Below are 17,017 nucleotides of genomic sequence, written 5' to 3'. Positions count from 1 at the left end.
TCAAACAGGGTATTATCAAAATGTTGTTAATTGATAATTACTACAAACCATTGTTTTGGGCTTATGCCAACTGTTCAGTGTTCTGTGCATGACAGAACAGGAGGAATCACAGGCATCCTGAGCTCTGAGTAGTGTGCAGTCTGGAATAACACTCCCACCAGGTGATTGCACATGCAGGCTCTAGTAACACAAGAGCATCGATTGGTCACCCGTACAACTGGCTCAGAATCTCTCAGTGACATCTGCAAACATAAATCAAATGCATTTGTAAAAAATTATAACTTCAAGATTAATCCTGTCTGAATGTATATATTATACTAAACTTACAACATGAGTAAATAAAACTCTGTTCACATGGTTTTAAAAGAAGAAACAGCTGCTTTGCATTGTGTTAAAATGTCTAAATAAATGCATGGTTAGTTGACTAATCCCTCAGCTAGCACTGTATGCAAAATGGAGGCACCTGAGCAAGGTCATCTTATCCAAGATCAATAACAAGAGGCAACAGCATCCCTTGGTAATGTTCGTAAAAAACTGAGGAACAAGTAAACGCTTGTTAAGTTGTCTTATTGTTATGGACATGTTAGCTAAGTATACATACCTTCGTAATCAAGTAGAATGACAACATTTTAAGCCTTTCTCCAACTTGCTTTTCGCCACTCATGTTGTGGCCTGGGCAATTCTGTGTACGTCGTTCACCGTCAACGTTGGTAAGTCTTTCAAACACTGTGAAAAAACCTCTGCCATTTTTACACACTGAGCAGTACTTCCGGCTCCCGCTGGAAATAGTCGATGTTTACCAAATGCTGAAATAACATTGTGCAATTAGCCTACTGATATACTGTTTGGTTGCAGTCACCATATTCCATTAATTAGCATTTGAATTGAGACCATACAGGAATCTTCATTGGCTCGTATCAGCCATGCTGTAAACTCACTAACTGCTAAAGAACTACGGAACACCCCTAGAGTGCCAGAAGCCAACATTCTAAAGGTTCAGAAATGTCCTGTAAATGCTAAAATCTTCAGAAGTTACTTGTTTTCTTCTAAAGCACTCTATCCTTGAAATAATTTTCAGCGGGCACTCATGACCCTACATCTTTCTAGCTCAAACACAAAAATGTATATTGAAATTGTAGAAGTGAGTAACACAATAGAGTGTTGTCCATGAAGTGTCCACATACACTCACCTAAAGGATTATTAGGAACACCATACTAATACTATGTTTACCCCCTTTCGCCTTCAGAACTGCCTTAATTCTATGTGGCATTGATTCAACAAGGTGCTGAAAGCATTCTTTAGAAATGTTGGCCCATATTGATAGGATAGCATCTTGCAGTTGATGGAGATTTGTGGGATGCACATCCAGGGCACGAAGCTCCCGTTCCACCACATCCCAAAGATGCTCTATTGGGTTGAGATCTGGTGACTGTGGGGGCCATTTCAGTAAAGTGAACTCATTGTCATGTTCAAAAACCAATTTGAAATGATTCGAGCTTTGTGACATGGTGCATTATCCTGCTGGAAGTAGCCATCAGAGGATGGGTACATGGTGGTCATAAAGGGATGGACATGGTCAGAAACAATGCTCAGGTAGGCCGTTGCATTTAAACGATGACCAATTGGCACTAAGGGGCCTAAAGTGTGCCAAGAAAACATGCCCCACACCATTACACCACCACCAGCAGCCTGCACAGTGGTAACAAGGCATGATGGATCCATGTTCTCATTCTGTTTACGCCAAATTCTGATTCTACCATCTGAATGTCTCAACAGAAATCGAGACTCATCAGACCAGGCAACATTCTTCCAGTCTTCAACTGTCCAATTTTGGTGAGCTTGTGCACATTGTAGCCTCTTTTTCCTATTTGTAGTGGAGATGAGTGGTACCCGGTGGGGTCTTCTGCTGTTGTAGCCCATCCGCCTCAAGGTTGTGCGTTTTGTGGCTTCACAAATGCGTTGCTGCATACCTCGGTTGTAAAGAGTGGTTATTTCAGTCAAAGTTGCTATTCTATCAGCTTGAATCAGTCGGCCCATTCTCCTCTGACCTCTAGCATCAACAAGGCATTTTCGCCCACAGGACTGCCGCATACTGGATGTTTTTCCCTTTTCACACTATTCTTTGTAAACCCTAGAAATGGTTGTGCGTGAAAATCCCAGTAACTGAGCACATTGTGAAATACTCAGACCGGCCCGTCTGGCACCAACAACCATGCCACGCTCACAATTGCTTAAATCACCTTTCTTTCCCATTCTGACATTCAGTTTGGAGTTCAGGAAATTGTCTTGACCAGGACCACACCCCTAAATGCATTGAAGCAACTGGCATGTGATTGGTTGATTATATAATTGCATTAATGAGAAATTGAACAGGTGTTCCTAATAATCCTTTAGGTGAGTGTATGTTGCTTTCCAAACATAACTTTTTGGGTGATGTTCCCATTTATTCAGAATACAATGCATGAATAGTTCCAATACAAATACTAATTATACGAAAAGTGCAGAGGTACAACCTATTACCAAATATTTATGCAGACATCCTGACTGTCCTGCATTTTAATAGCGGCTCCCTGATGCCCACAAATTATATACAATATCCTGTAAATAGATTTTCTTTGAGAGCGAGCGAGAGTTAAGGGCTGAATCGCAAATCGCATACTGCACTTCATGGGTGATGGTGAAGAACGTAATGTTTAGTATATAAGGCTAGTATGCCAGTATTTGGGACCAATTGGGACATACTACCTCATAAAAATTGCATCTCAAGTTTTCCATACACCTTGATTTGCAAAGCTACCTGTGTCCTGTTGGCCTCTTGCTGCAAACTCGTTTTGTGATGACGGAGTTGTCGTGTTCCATTGAGAGAACAGTGACAAGCCCTGCATCCTGGAACGATGCTGCAAGCACAGGGGAACTTTCACATTTTCAGGCTTCAAAGTTGGGTGGGCATGCCTTTTCTATGTATTTTTACTGTTTCACAAGCCCCTGTGTTTTGTGTGTGAAGACACCCAAAGGGAGCGGGGGAGGTGTAGTAGTTGTCAGTATACAACAATTTCTAACAATTTAGCGACACTCATTAGCTGTACCACAGTACTATGTCCAACCCCCACAGCCCTGTCATAATCATAAGCACCACCTGTATACACGTTCCACAGGTAAGTATTATTTAATGTCAAGTTGGGGGGAACAAAGTATTTTATACCAAACCTGTGGCGTTTGCTGGGGATGTACTGGCGGAAATAAAATCTTCCCCAGGAAAGAAACCATGGACTCGTCGATTGACAGGTGTTGATGAGAATACTCATTTTGAAAACTGTGAAGGAAATTTTTGGTATTTGTAAATGCGGATCGTAATTTGGTTGCCCATTCTCTAAACTCATCTCATCCTCATCTGCTAATCCGGTATCGGGTCGCGGGGACAGCAGCTCCAGCAGGGGACCCCAAACTTCCCTTTCCCGAGCTACATTTGCCAGCTCTGACTGGGGGATCCCGAGGCGTTCCCAGGCCAGTGTCGAAATATAATCTCTCCACCTAGTCCTGGGCTACCCCGAGGTCTCCTCCCAGCTGGACGTGCCTGGAACACCTCCCTAGGGAGATGTTCTGGGGGCATCTTTACCAGATGCTCGAACCACCTCAAATGGCTCCTTTCGATGCAAAGGAGCAGCGGCTCTAATCTGAGTTCCTCACTGATGGCTGAGCTTCTCACCCTATCCCTAAGGGAGAAGCCAGCCACCCTTCTGAGAAAACCCATTTTAGCAGCTTGTACTCGCAATCTTGTTCTTTCGGTCATGACCCAGCCTTCATGACCATAGGTGAGGATAGGAATGAAAATTGACCAGTATATCGAGAGCTTTGCCTTCCGGCTCAGCTCTCTTTTCGTAACAACGGTGCGGTAAAGCGAAAGCAATACCGCCCCCACTGCTCCGATTCTCCGGCCAATCTCCCGCTCCATTGTCCCCTCACTTGCAAACAAGACCCCGAGATACTTGAACTCCTTTACTTGGAGTAACGCCTCATTCCCTACCCGGAGGAGGCACTCCATCGGTTTCCTGCTGAGAACCATGGCCTCAGATTTAGAGGTGCTAATCCTCATCCCAACTGCTTCGCACTCGGCTGAAAACCGGTCCAGTGAGTGCTGAAGGTCACAGACCGATGATGCCATCAGGACCACATCATCCCCAAAAAGCAGCGTTGAGATCCCCAGCCCACCGAACTGCAACCCCTCCCCACCCCGACTACGCCTCGATATCCTGTCCATCAAAGTTACAAACAGGATTGGTGAAAAAGCGCAGCCCTGGCGGAGGCCAACCCCCACTTGGAACGAGTCTGACTTACTACCGAGAACCCGAACACAGCTCTCACTTTGGACGTACAGGGATTGGATAGCCCTCAGAAGGGACCTCCTCACCCCATACTCCCGCAGCATCTCCCACAGAATCTCCAAGGGGACCCGGTCATACGCCTTCTCCAGATCCACAAAACACATGTAGACAGGATGGGCATATTCCCAGGCCCCCTCCAGGATCCTTGCAAGAGTAAAGAGCTGGTCGGTTGTTCCAACCAGGACGGAATCTGCATTGTTCTTCTTCAATCTGAGGTTCGACTATCTGCCGAACCCTCCTTTCCAGTACCTTTGAGTAGACTTTCCCAGGGAGGCTGAGAAGTGTGATACCCCTGTAATTGGCACACACCCTCTGGTACCCCTTTTTGAACAGGGGAACCACCACCCCGGTCCGCCACTCCTTAGGCACTTTCCCCGACTCCCACGCAATGCTGGAGTTAAAACGTTAAAACTTGTTAAAATGTAAGCAAGAGCTTAGCATTTTAAAACGGTTCCTGGACATTGTACGGGAGAAAATGGGGGTCCAGTTTAGAGCCTCCTTGTCACTAAAATAATCAGACACCTTAGGCTTTCTCAGCATCCCTAGGCCAATCTGTATGCCCAGAAATACCTCCATCTCCTGTCGATATGTGGGTTCCCACCCTCTCAGGGGGGCATGTGGAATAAGCTCTCTCAGAGCATGAATTGCATCCACATAGCAATTTGTTACAGTGACCATGATATTGATTATATCAGGAGTAAACATTGATAAAAAAAAATATATATATGGCTTGTTGCTACTCCACTCTTTTTGTGGGCCTAGCATAGTGTTTGAAAAGACCTGCCTTCTCCTAACAGTGCTGCTGAGAGACTCACTCCTCCTGCCTGTCACGTTCCGGCACTCCCTCTGTACTGCCTCCACTCTCACTCCTCTCTGTCCATCTCAGAACCCTTTTCGTTCTCCTTCACCAACCCCTCCAATTCATCTTCATTAAGTCAATTAAATTCCTCCTCACTGTCACTGTCCCAGTTAAAAGCAACATCTCAGCTATTTGCCATAATTCTCTTTAGGATACTTTTGAGTAAGTTTAGCTACTAGCTAGTAAACGCCTATTAACATTTACACACTGTAATATAAGCCAATCACTGTTCTTCACTATTTTATAAGATATAAAATAGTCACCCAGCAACATCACTTTGATTGGACAGAAAACATTATCTTACATGTTTTGCGTTTTGGGTAACTATGTGCACCCTCGGCATTCTAGAATGTTCTTAGTTTGGGCGCATATATGCACCTGTGGCACAGAGTGAGATAAAGATATCAACTATCCTTATACCGAATATTTAGATACTTGTCCCAAGATGCTACAGTTAGGTCTGGAAATAAATGGACACTGACACAAGTTTTGTTATTTTGGGTGTTTTCCATCTATAAATATATTCAAGTTACAGTTAAATAATGAATATGAGCTTTAGGTGCAGTCTCTCAGCTTCAATTTGAGAAAATTTCAAATTGGAGGAAGGGTTTAAGAATTACATCTGTTTAGTATGTAGCTATTCCTTTGTTATTTCTTCATCAATTAAGCAGGTAAAAAGTCTGGAGATGTGGCATTTGCATTTGGATTTGCATTCTGTGGCTGTGAACCCACAACACGCAGTCAAAGGAGCTCTCAATTGCATGTGATAAAGGCCATTCTGACAAAAAAAGAATAGACTGGTGAGCTCTGCAACAGTTAGGAGGAATTGTTCCAATTTGAAGGCAGATTTCAAAAACTCACATAATAAAGTTTTTCATGGTTATAGACAACAAAATAAATCGTAATTTGGAACATAAAACATTTGGGAGACAACTGACCCAGGTCTTTTTGAAAATGGAGAAAATGAGCCAGCTCAACGAAAATACTTAATAATGGAATGCCCATCACTAAAAAATACAACAGGAAAACGAATTGTTGAGAAAATCAGTTGATAAATTAGTTACTGTCATTCTGAAGACTTGCATACTCCTGGTTGTGTTACAGATCAAGACGATACCTGACGATTTCAGCTGCCACTGTGCTGACACCTCCCCCCTCCCCCGTGTTGTCCCTGTCCTTGTCCATCTGGTCATGCTTCCGACCTGGGCTAAGTTTAAATAGACCCCATGACTCAGCCCACATGCATTTATTAATTATTACAATTTGTACTCATAATACATTCACCCGCCACAGCCAGAAGAGGACTGGCCACCTGTTGTGGAAATTTCTTTATACAATGTATTCTCACTGAGTAAAGGACTGTGTCCCACTGTTAAGATAGGTAGAGGAATGTGTGGGATCTGGTATTTGCATAGGGGGCATCTATTGTCTGTCCAGATGCAGATCAATGGGTTTTAGGACAGGATAGGAGAAGATACAACAGGGGGCAGTAAGGTCAGTTGGCACCTTTGGGTAAACACTACAGTAAACATTATGGCAGGAAGGATAAGGTGGGGGAAGATAGCATTTGACTTGTGTGATAGAAAAAAGGGAAAGGTGTTTAGACAGATGGCAGCATCTTACCACACCCCTTTTTCCTATGTGATATATACAGTTGAATGAGCTACATTAATTAAAGGCTCCTCAGACGATTATGTTTGTGTAAGCGGTTGACGCGTCTCTCATAATAGTCTCTGTGCATAATAATTAATAAAATAATGTACAAAGAGAACTTTGTTTCTGTGTCCCTTACTCCGAGTGTCGATACATGGAATTACCATCACAATTTGGGGGCTCGTCCTCGGTTACTGATCCTGTGGTCTCCTACTTTTTGGGATTCCACAGTACAGGTACCCGGACTTAAATTTCGAACTCGGGAGGTAAGGACACTTTCATTTTGCGTTAGGGCGCGTGTATACTTGGGGTTAGGGCTCCTTTTTGCGTTAGGGCGCGAGTATACTTGGGGTTAGGGCTCCTTTTTGCGTTAGGGCGCAAGTGTATGTGTTAGGGCACATTTAAATTCTGCAGACAAGGTTAGGGCCTTGAACATCTCACTTACGGGCCGACGGGTCTATCAACGATGTTAGGGCACGTTGATTGAGATGACAGCGTTAGGGCGCTGGTATTTGTGTTAGGGCACATTAGGTTTGGATGGTTATGGGATTTGTTAATTGACTAGAGTTTGTTTCGCTGCGTTTGTTTTTTTTGCTGCTTTTTGTGTTGGGTAAGCGTTGTGGTAAGTTTTCGGCGACGGTGTTTCTGTTTATGGTGTTTGGACATGTGGACAATTGTTCTTTGAGTGTTATTAGGTTTTTCGCAACTGGCTTTTTCGTTCGGTGATGGATGCGCGGCCTGTCGGGCTGCTTGGAGGTGGATGGACGTGGTAACGTATGGGAGTTGCAGGTGGAAGGCGTAGGCTGCGGTGTGTAGACAGTGTGGAGTGATGGAAAGCTTTGGGAAAGTTTGTGTGGAGTTTATTGATCTGTGTTGTAGTTTTTCTTTTGCTCAGGTTCGATGGCTCGATCCCCTCTGATCGCCCGTCACCCCCCCGCTAGGCCTCCTTGGAGGTTTGCGTAGTCCCGACATTTCCCTGCAATCGTAGCCAACCCCGCTGGAGGCTATGCTCTATGGCCCTTTTCGTTGTTTGAGTCAAGAAAAGTTCCATAAGTGGGGAGTTGTACACACCAGGTGTACACACCCGTAATCTCCGGTGTTTGCGGCTGAGACCAAAGAAGACTACAGACCCGGGGTTGAGGAAGAAACTTTGCTAACCGCTTCGTTTAAAGTTATGAAGCTACCACTGGACATTCGACTGGACATTGGATTTGGGAAGATGCCTGTGCGAATCAAGACAACGGCTCTACAGACGTATTGTTCCCTCAAGAATTGAGACAGTTTCGGTTTCTCTTTGGCCTCGCCATGAACGATCCAACGGGAACACGCAGGAACGCTGGACCGCCTGAGGGAGGGGTGCGGACGGTCAGACAGGGGACCAGAGGGAGCATCAACCGGTGAGATTGTTCCTTAATACAGTTTTCATATGCTTTAGTAAACAATGTGGTTGTTTTTGTAAGTCAGATTTGATGATTTTGTGGAAGTTGATAGATGGATTTAAGTAAGTATGGTGACTAGAAGTTTTTTTGAGTATTGCAGTCAGGGCGGCTGTAGTTAGAAACATGTCGTTGTTGTTCCGTGTCCTGACACCCATTCCCGTGCAGCAGTTGGACTGCGTGATGGAGTATAGCATGCTCCTGTATATAATGGTTTTGGATGTTGAAGTGTGGTGTTTTGGTTAATAGCGACTGTAGTTAGGCCTGACAACCATTCTTATGCAGCTAACCTATTGCGTTGCGATTAGTGCTGGATTATAAGCGGTTGGACTGCTTGAACATCTGCAATTTAGGTTGGACTTAAATATGCAATTGAGATTGGATCTCATACTTTCAGTGCCTGTGAGGGAGTAGGGATTGCTCCTGTAAATTGCCGCAATTGTTGGTCAGCTTATGATTTGGTTTAGTGGTTATGCTACAAAAGTTGTGTATGCGCGCGCCACTTCTGTGTGTGGTTGTGGCCCGAGTCACGATCATTTGTCATTATCTGTTTGTGGTCATCATCTAGTATATGCATTTGTCCATTTTGGAAATCCCTGTGCACGGGGGTTCCGATTGGCTGCATTGTATGTTCCTTGGTGGGATATGTGTATTTGTTCAAGGTTGTTGTTACCTTGGAAGTTTTGAAATCGCAAGGTTTTGCTTTGTTTGGTGTCCACTGGGGTGTATGCGAAAGTACTGTCTTAAATGTAATAAATGGGATAGATTGGTAATTGGTATAATGCTGCTTCTCTAATTTGGTCCACTATGGGAACGACAGTAGTCTCAAGATGGGGTCTCTGGAATCATGGACGATACTAGAAACTGAGGTGTGCTTTTATAATCATTGATTTTCTTAAATGTTTATTTCCTAATATGTATCGTGCCTAACCATTAAATGAAGCTGGAACTTATCAAGGAAACCTGATCACCTTCCTCGGTAATTGCCAAGCTTATTTAATTGAATATTACATGTAGTTTGAGAAGCACTTGAATGTTATATAGCATGTTTTAATAGGCATTCGAAATAGCCTGGTTTGTTCTGTCATGCTTGACCATGTTTTAATAGGTATTCAGGAAATAACCTGTTTTGTTGTGCTTTGTCATGTGTACGTTTGTAATTTTGAGTCAAACGTATTTATTGCGTTGATGATAATGTTTAAAACCGTAAGGCCTCAAGGGGGGTCTGACGACGATGTAGGTAGGCCTTAAGGAAGGTGGTAGCCGACTGTTGTGTGCTGAGCTGTTCGCTAGCACGAGTGGGTAGTCTGAAACCTAGTGATGAATTAGAATTTGGTACAGTGATTTTCTAATCTGGTAAAATAGTCTCATGGTTGTCTTACAAAAGGTTATCGTATTGTGTTTTCGCTCTCCTTATTTATTGTATAAGTGGTAGAATGAAGAATCCACCTGGTGATAGACTTGAACGTTAAGGAGACACGCTGTGTTCCATGAGGGCCGCATATAAATCCAATATAGTCATGGCCTATGAAGAGGGTTACACAGCCAAAGCAAGTTTACTCCCCACAAAATTTGATAACCTATTTTTTTTTTATGCTAAATTGAGTTTGGTTAAATAATATAGTTTCTCATATGTATTTACCAACGATAACTGGGATAATACTTGTGTTTTTAAAACCAGCGCCTGCTACTCGTTCATGGAATTTATATTCTGGAATGGTACATTAGTGAACAAATAGGGTATTGATGTAAAGGTGTTTAAGGCTACATTGAGTTTCCTTTGGATTTCTTATTGTATCTTGATTATAGTGATGTCATAAATCTGTTTTCTGCCTGGAGTGCCATTCTTAAGAGTTTCTTAATTTCCACCATAATGTTGAGTTTTTGTATAGATACTGATAAGCACATTTTTACAAACTGCGAAAATATTAGATAGGTTGGACACTGAATCTGAAATCTTCAGTCAACGATTGATGTAGGCTAAATTGAGAGCATGGTCTGGGGACCATAAACAAACATTTGGTCTTGTTAATGGCTCACCATATATGTGTGGAGCTCAGAGCTTCAGGAAGGGTGGGCAGGTCCACTGGGATGGCTTCCGCCACCCTTAACATTATATCAAGGTAGCATATTACTAAGGGTTAAATTCGAGTGTTCAGCCTGTTCTCACCCGTGGTAATTTTACCAACACAAGCATGTTCAGTTTTGGGATGATAAAACATTATGTGAGAGCTGAATAAGTTTTCCTTTTGGTTGCTTTAATTTTTACATTTATGATTTCGAATCAAATTGTTGTAAGGGTGGAGACCTTAAGTCATCCAACATTGTTCATTGCTGAGAACAAATTTGATGTCTTTGCATGACTTATACATGGAAGTAGCAATTTTGGCAGTCCGCCCCTATTTTGAATGACAGACTTACATCTAAAATTGAGAACATTCCCTAGAGTTTAGGAGGTAAATTGAGTCATGATGTTTGTTGGTCTCAACTTAGTTTGGCTGTTGCCTGTGGAAGTGCACATTTTTATATGCTAGTTTGGGAGTTCCTTCACACAAGCGACCATGTGTGTGGTACAGTTTTTTTTATTTCCTTTGAGGATGGATGTTAGATTCCTCCCAACTATCGATTTTCTTTTTATTTCGGTTCTGTAATGGTCCTGTTTTCACTTCGAGACATTTTCGTTGTCTCTGTCGTGAAAGAGGGGGGATTGTATGAAATGATTATCTATAGTGGAAAAGAGTTGAACTTAGAGTTCAAATGAAAAAGAGTTGAACTTAGAGTTCAAAGCAAATTAAATAGGTACTTGAAGAAGTTACGCGAATAATCTAGTTTGTCAAATTGGGTTTTTGAAATGTATGTTTTATGTGAAATCTAACATGGTTATGGTTGAGTGGAATACATCTTACCTTTTTGAAATGGTTTAGCTAAGCAATAACTAATTTGATGGGTGTGTTACTGTTCAGTTAGTTTAATATTTGAATAGAAGTAATCATATTAATCTTATGCACTATGGAATAAGTGGGTAAAAACGTGCAGGGAGCACATTGTGTTATTCCTTACACTCAAAATGTTGCCATGTTTTAATTGATATTGAGAAAATAATTCTGCATCAAGTTATATTTCTGGAAAACCAAGTTGAGAATTCTTACATAGTCTAAAATTGCATAAAGAGAGGTAAAGACCCACTGTACCACTCCACTCACTGACACAAAAAACAGTTTGAGATGGATTTTAACTTGTTTGGACTCTTTAGAAGAGAAACAGACATTATCAAAATTGGGTATTCTAATTCTAATTTAAGTTCTGTCCTAGTAAGCAATCATTGGAAAGTTAATGGTTAACAGAGGTTTCTTTGAGGTGAATGATGAGGAGAAGAAAAAGTTTGTTTTACTATTGTCAATGCCTGTGTTGTTTCTCAAGATAAAAACAGTGTCCCTTATTGATAAGGTGATTGATAAGGTGACCCTTCTTCAAGACCAGGGTCTATTCTTAGGTTAATAGACCAACCCCCCACTCCAGGGAGAGCCCTGTGGTGATAAAGGAGTAAACAGGGGGGGTCATGATTTATGACAGGATTTCAGAGTGTGTTTGATGTGCTAGGATAATAAGAAGAGATTTGGAGAAATTCACACTGAGTTTCATCTTGTAGAGAAATTAGGCTAAATAACAGTTATGTTAGCTGACCTTCAAGATGGTGTGAAATGTTTGATTTTAAATAAGGTATTTGATCCTTTATGTGAAACAATGGTGAATTTGATTGTAGTTCCGATACAACACAATCAGATGTAAATCATATAGGTGAACTGAGAATTGTTCATGAACTGCTCTTAGAGAGTGGTACTTCAATGCAAGCAAACTATATTAACTGATGAGTTTTTGGAACAGTAATGAGAAATGTGAAATTGTGTTCTTCTGTTCTTTGTGTTGGTTGTAACACCAACTATAGAAAAGAGTGGAATTGTTATTTTGCTACACTAGCAGAACAGAAGCACCAGAGATGTTAATGTTTTAACGATACTGTTATTGATTTCAACTGTTCTAATCTATTTGGAGAAAATAAGTAGAGAGATATTAGAAATATAGGGTTTGAGTGTTTGATAGTTGTGGTTCTAATGTATCAGCGAGATGCAACAAGCTAACGTGATGGACATATGTGATGATGTACTGTGCAGTTGGAACTAATCTTCTCAGGGATAATTCACACATTCAGATACAGAACACTTGAAAGCGATTTGGAAACAGAGGACTTGCTGGAGCCCAGAGAGAGACTGAGCTTGGCTTAAAAGGACAACTCTGAGGTGAGATGGATCTCACAGACACACAGACAGACTGTCCTACAGCTGAGAGAGGAGTCGACTCTGGGGCGCTGCACGTCTAGGTGCTGCACGTCTACAGGATGCTGAGTTCCTGTGAGCTGAACTGATTCGAGTCCTGATGATTCTGCAATGTGATGGAGAAGGCAACCTCTGACAGAGAGGATGGAGGCGTAGGAAAGATCTACTGCACAACATCATGCTACGCTGATTGGGTCCATACCAGGTACATCTCATCTGCTGTCCAGGTAGCTGAGAGAGGAACCTGGGGTCGACGACACGCTACAGGAGGATTGCAGTGTTTAAAGGGTTAGACACAGTGAATTGTAGTCACTGAGGGAAAAGTGAATTTTCTGGTGCTCGTAACCAGTCACTTTCTACATGGCCTTTAGCTCTAGAACCTTTAGCTAAAACTGGTCATCTTGGAGTTCACAAGGGAGAACACACAGATTCTCCTGGCCTGGCTGATAAAACAGCTAGAATGGAGACAACAAGAGCTGTGTCTGCATTTGAGCTGTGAAGGACAACACCTTGGAATATACATCTGACTTTTTCGTTCTGTTACATCGACCTGTCAAAGAAATGGTTCATAACTGACTGTCTGACGTTTGAAGGAGCAGAACATTTGAGATGACTTTGGAAGAACATCCAAATGGAACCATGGAGAGGACTTTTCAGTGAATTGAGCAATTGGCATGAGAGAACTTTGTAACAGTGATGAATTGAAGGATGCATTCAGTGATAGGTGTTTATGATGATTTTAACATAAAAGTTTTGCTGTACTATGTTATGATTCTGTATGATGACAATGTGTGATCTTGGATTTTATACGGAAGGTAATGATCTAGAAGAATGTAAAGGAGGATCCAGACATTTCAGATTTGCTAAGTTCTCTAATCACTAAGGATAATAATGTTGACTGGGTCATGTTGTTAAAGAGTACTGTTTTGTTGCAGTCTACATCCTAATCAGTGAACTGTTTAAGGATTGATACCAAGGTTTGACATGGTATCAAGAGGATGGATTGTTGTGGAAATGTCTTTATACAATGTATTCTCACTGAGTAAAGGACTGTGTCCCACTGTTAAGATAGGTAGAGGAATGTGTGGGATCTGGTATTTGCATAGGGGGCATCTATTGTCTGTCCAGATGCAGATCAATGGGTTTTAGGACGGGATAGGAGAAGATACACAACAGGGGGAGTAAGGTCAGTTGGCCCCTTTGGGTAAACACTACAGTAAACATTATGGCAGGAAGGATAAGGTGGGGGAAGATAGCATTTGACTTGTGTGATAGAACAAAGGGAAAGGTGTTTAGACAGATGGCAGCATCTTACCACACCCCTTTTTCCTATGTGATATATACGGTTTAATGAGCTACATTAGTTAGAAGCTCCTCAGACGATTATGTTTGTGTAAGCGGTTGACGCGTCTCTCATAATAGTCTCTGTGCATAATAATTAATAAAATAATGTACAAAGAGAACTTTGTTTCTGTGTCCCTTACTCCGAGTGTCGATACATGGAATTACCATCACACCACCCCTCTGAGCCTGGGTCCTCTCTTGGTTTCTTCCTAAATTTCGGCCTTTTTAGAGAGTTTTTCCTAGCCATTGAAATTCAACACTACTGATGTTTACTCCTTGGGGTTTAAGGCTGGGTGTTTTGTAAAAGCACTTTGTGACAACTGCTGATGTTAAAAGGGCTTTATAAATACATTTGATTGATACTGTGCACAATAGAGTACACAAAATTGGAGCAGATTGAACAATGATAAATATTGGATGAGATCAAGGTATATACTTGACAGCAGCTCTGGCTGTGTCTAACAAATGGTTCTGTCGTTGCAAGGAAAAGACAGACACATTTTGAATTTGATGTCAGCAACACGTTTCAAAAAAGTTGGGACAGGAGCACGTTTACCACGTTCCTTGCATCATGGTGCTGAAACAAAATTAAACATACTTCCTAAAATGCTACCTGAAAATCTGCAATTGATTGAATATAACAGCATCCGTCTCAAAATATAATGCCCTAATAGTGTAAGTGAAGTGACTGTCTAGCTTTGTCTATATAGTCTAAAGTTCAAGCAAAGTTTTCAGTGACACGAAATACATGGAAGGATGTATAGGACAAATTGTCTTGCTCTTTTGGAGTTAAAAAAAATTATAGGTGATAAGTTGATAAAAAAGCTTAGGTTGTAATGATTTGGAGTTATACAGATAGTACTGTGCAAGATCACTCATTACAGATTTAACTATTTTAGGAAGTATTTGATCTGATTACTGTTCATCAACCTGGAATAATAATATGAGAAATGTAATGTTGTGGTGAGGACCTTAAAAACATGTGAAACAAGCCATGAGATGTATTACTGTCTATTTTTACCTTTGTTCCTCCACGTCCTGGCTCTCCGGGTTCACCCTGTAATACAAAGAGGCTGGGTTCTCACTCTGACCAATTATTATTGCTACCGATAACAATGGATGCAATAACTGATTTTCTTTAACGTAATATTAACTGATCTGTGTGAGATCACAAATCATTGTCAAAATATTTAATTTACCTCTAAAATTGTTGTCAAACAGAGAACATGTTCAACTTCATAACAAACATGTGCTCAAGAGGTTAAATTAAGAAATATTACACCAAGTTTATATCAACCAGAAATCCATTTGTCCCCGTGAAATGAAACTGCAACTATTTTATGACTATATATCAAAACACACCATTGAAAATGTAAGACTGGTGAAATGATGCAAGGCTCTGCTTTTACTCAGCCTTACAGGCATAGTGCAATTTAATAAGAGCAAAGATGTAAACAATCCATTGTTAAAGATGATGGTTCCTTTCTCTGAAAATGTTGAGACATTGTAACGCTTTAGCTAACTGTTGCTGTCATTCCAGGTAACTTCAGCTAGTAGAAAATACTCAGTTGAATTAGTGAGTCACGTAAACATAAAGAAAAAAAAGAAAAATCTAAAGAAACTGAAATAAACTGTAGTGAGGGTTGAAGGGAGTGTGTAATGGTTGTTTTAAGTGAATGAACCATGGGTGAATGGTGAGGTAAAATCATGACATTCTCCTTACATTTCGACAACAAATCCAGAGGGGTAATACTGTGTTGTAACACTGAAACAATTTGACTATTAGTGCATAACAGCCCAAATATTCACAGAAACCCCATGTCTAGCACTTTTAACCCAACAACTTACCTTAATGCCTGCAGCAGTGGACCCTGCATCACCCTATATTGGAGAAATAGTAACATCTCTGTGTAACATCAATAAAGACAACATTAAGAACAACACAAATATGTTCATTGCACTGCAAAACTGTTTGACAGTAACGACCGTTCTACCTTATAGAGGGTTGAAATTAAACTCTTTCCAATCTTTAGAGTGAGCAAAAACATAACATTGTACAACCCGGTTTACAAAAAAGTTGGTATGCTGTGTAAAAAAACAAACAGAATGCATAGATATGCAAATATTTTAAGCCACATATTCAATAGAAAATAGTTAAAAGACAACTTATCAAATGTTTAAACAGACATTTTGTTTCCTGAAAAATATATGCCCACTTTGAATGTTAAAAAATGTAATGATAAAAAATTTATCTGGAGGAACATCTCACAACAAATTAGGTTTATTGGCAACAAATCAGTACCATCATTTCATGAGAAAAAGCAGACTACACTGCATTAAAATCAGACACGATTCTGTAGTGGAAATCACTGCAAGGGCTCAGGAACACTTATGAAAACCATTGTCTGAGAACACTGTTTGTCGCTGCATCCACAAATGAAAGTTAATATTCTACCATGCAAAAAACAATCTCCACCTCCCCTGCACAAGTCTGAGTCACCTGCCTTCTAGTCACCATCATTTCCCAACTTCTCCCAACACCCAGCTCTCTTGAATGTACTTGGACTGTCTTGTTCAATCATCCCACCTGTTTCCAATTATCCATTAGTGGGCTATATTACAGTGGATATAAAAAGTCTGCCCACCCCTGTTAAAATGCCAGGTTCTAGTGATCATGTCAGAACTTTTTCCACTTTTAATGTGACCTGATGTAAACAATTGAAAAACAAACTGAAAACTTTAATCTTCTTCTAGTGAAGACATGCTCTTTGTAGATTTGGATGTGTGCTTTCGGGTCGTTGTCATGCTGAAAGGTGAACTACCTCTTTATCTTCAGCTTTCTAACAGATACCTGAATATGTCGTGCCAAAATTGCCTGGTATGTGGAACTGTTCATAATTCCATCCACCCTGATTAAGGCCCCGGTTCCAGCTGAAGAAAAACAGCCACCAACGTACTTCACTGTGGGTATGGTGTTCTTTGGGTGAAGTGCAGTGTTTTTGCGCAAA

General features: G+C 41.1%; 1 protein-coding gene across 11 annotated transcripts in view; it reads right to left on the bottom strand.

Annotated features, from left to right (window-relative positions):
• The window catches only part of LOC105008546 (collagen alpha-1(XXV) chain), a 388,822-nt gene that overhangs the window by 144,026 nt on the left and 227,779 nt on the right, over positions 1-17,017 (bottom strand). For all 11 annotated transcript variants that reach the window (XM_020044365.2, XM_020044363.2, XM_020044369.2 and 8 more), the window contains 2 exons: positions 15,858-15,890; positions 15,031-15,066 (listed from right to left, as the gene is read on the bottom strand). In XM_020044365.2, coding sequence (XP_019899924.1) covers positions 15,031-15,066; positions 15,858-15,890 — 69 coding nt within the window. The remainder of the gene's footprint in view (positions 1-15,030; positions 15,067-15,857; positions 15,891-17,017) is intronic.

The sequence above is a fragment of the Esox lucius genome, chromosome 24 (assembly GCF_011004845.1).
Source record: "Esox lucius isolate fEsoLuc1 chromosome 24, fEsoLuc1.pri, whole genome shotgun sequence".
Lineage (NCBI taxonomy): Eukaryota > Metazoa > Chordata > Actinopteri > Esociformes > Esocidae > Esox > Esox lucius.
The sequence above is the reverse complement of the archived record's forward strand: the minus strand, read 5'-3'. Positions and strand labels throughout refer to the sequence as shown.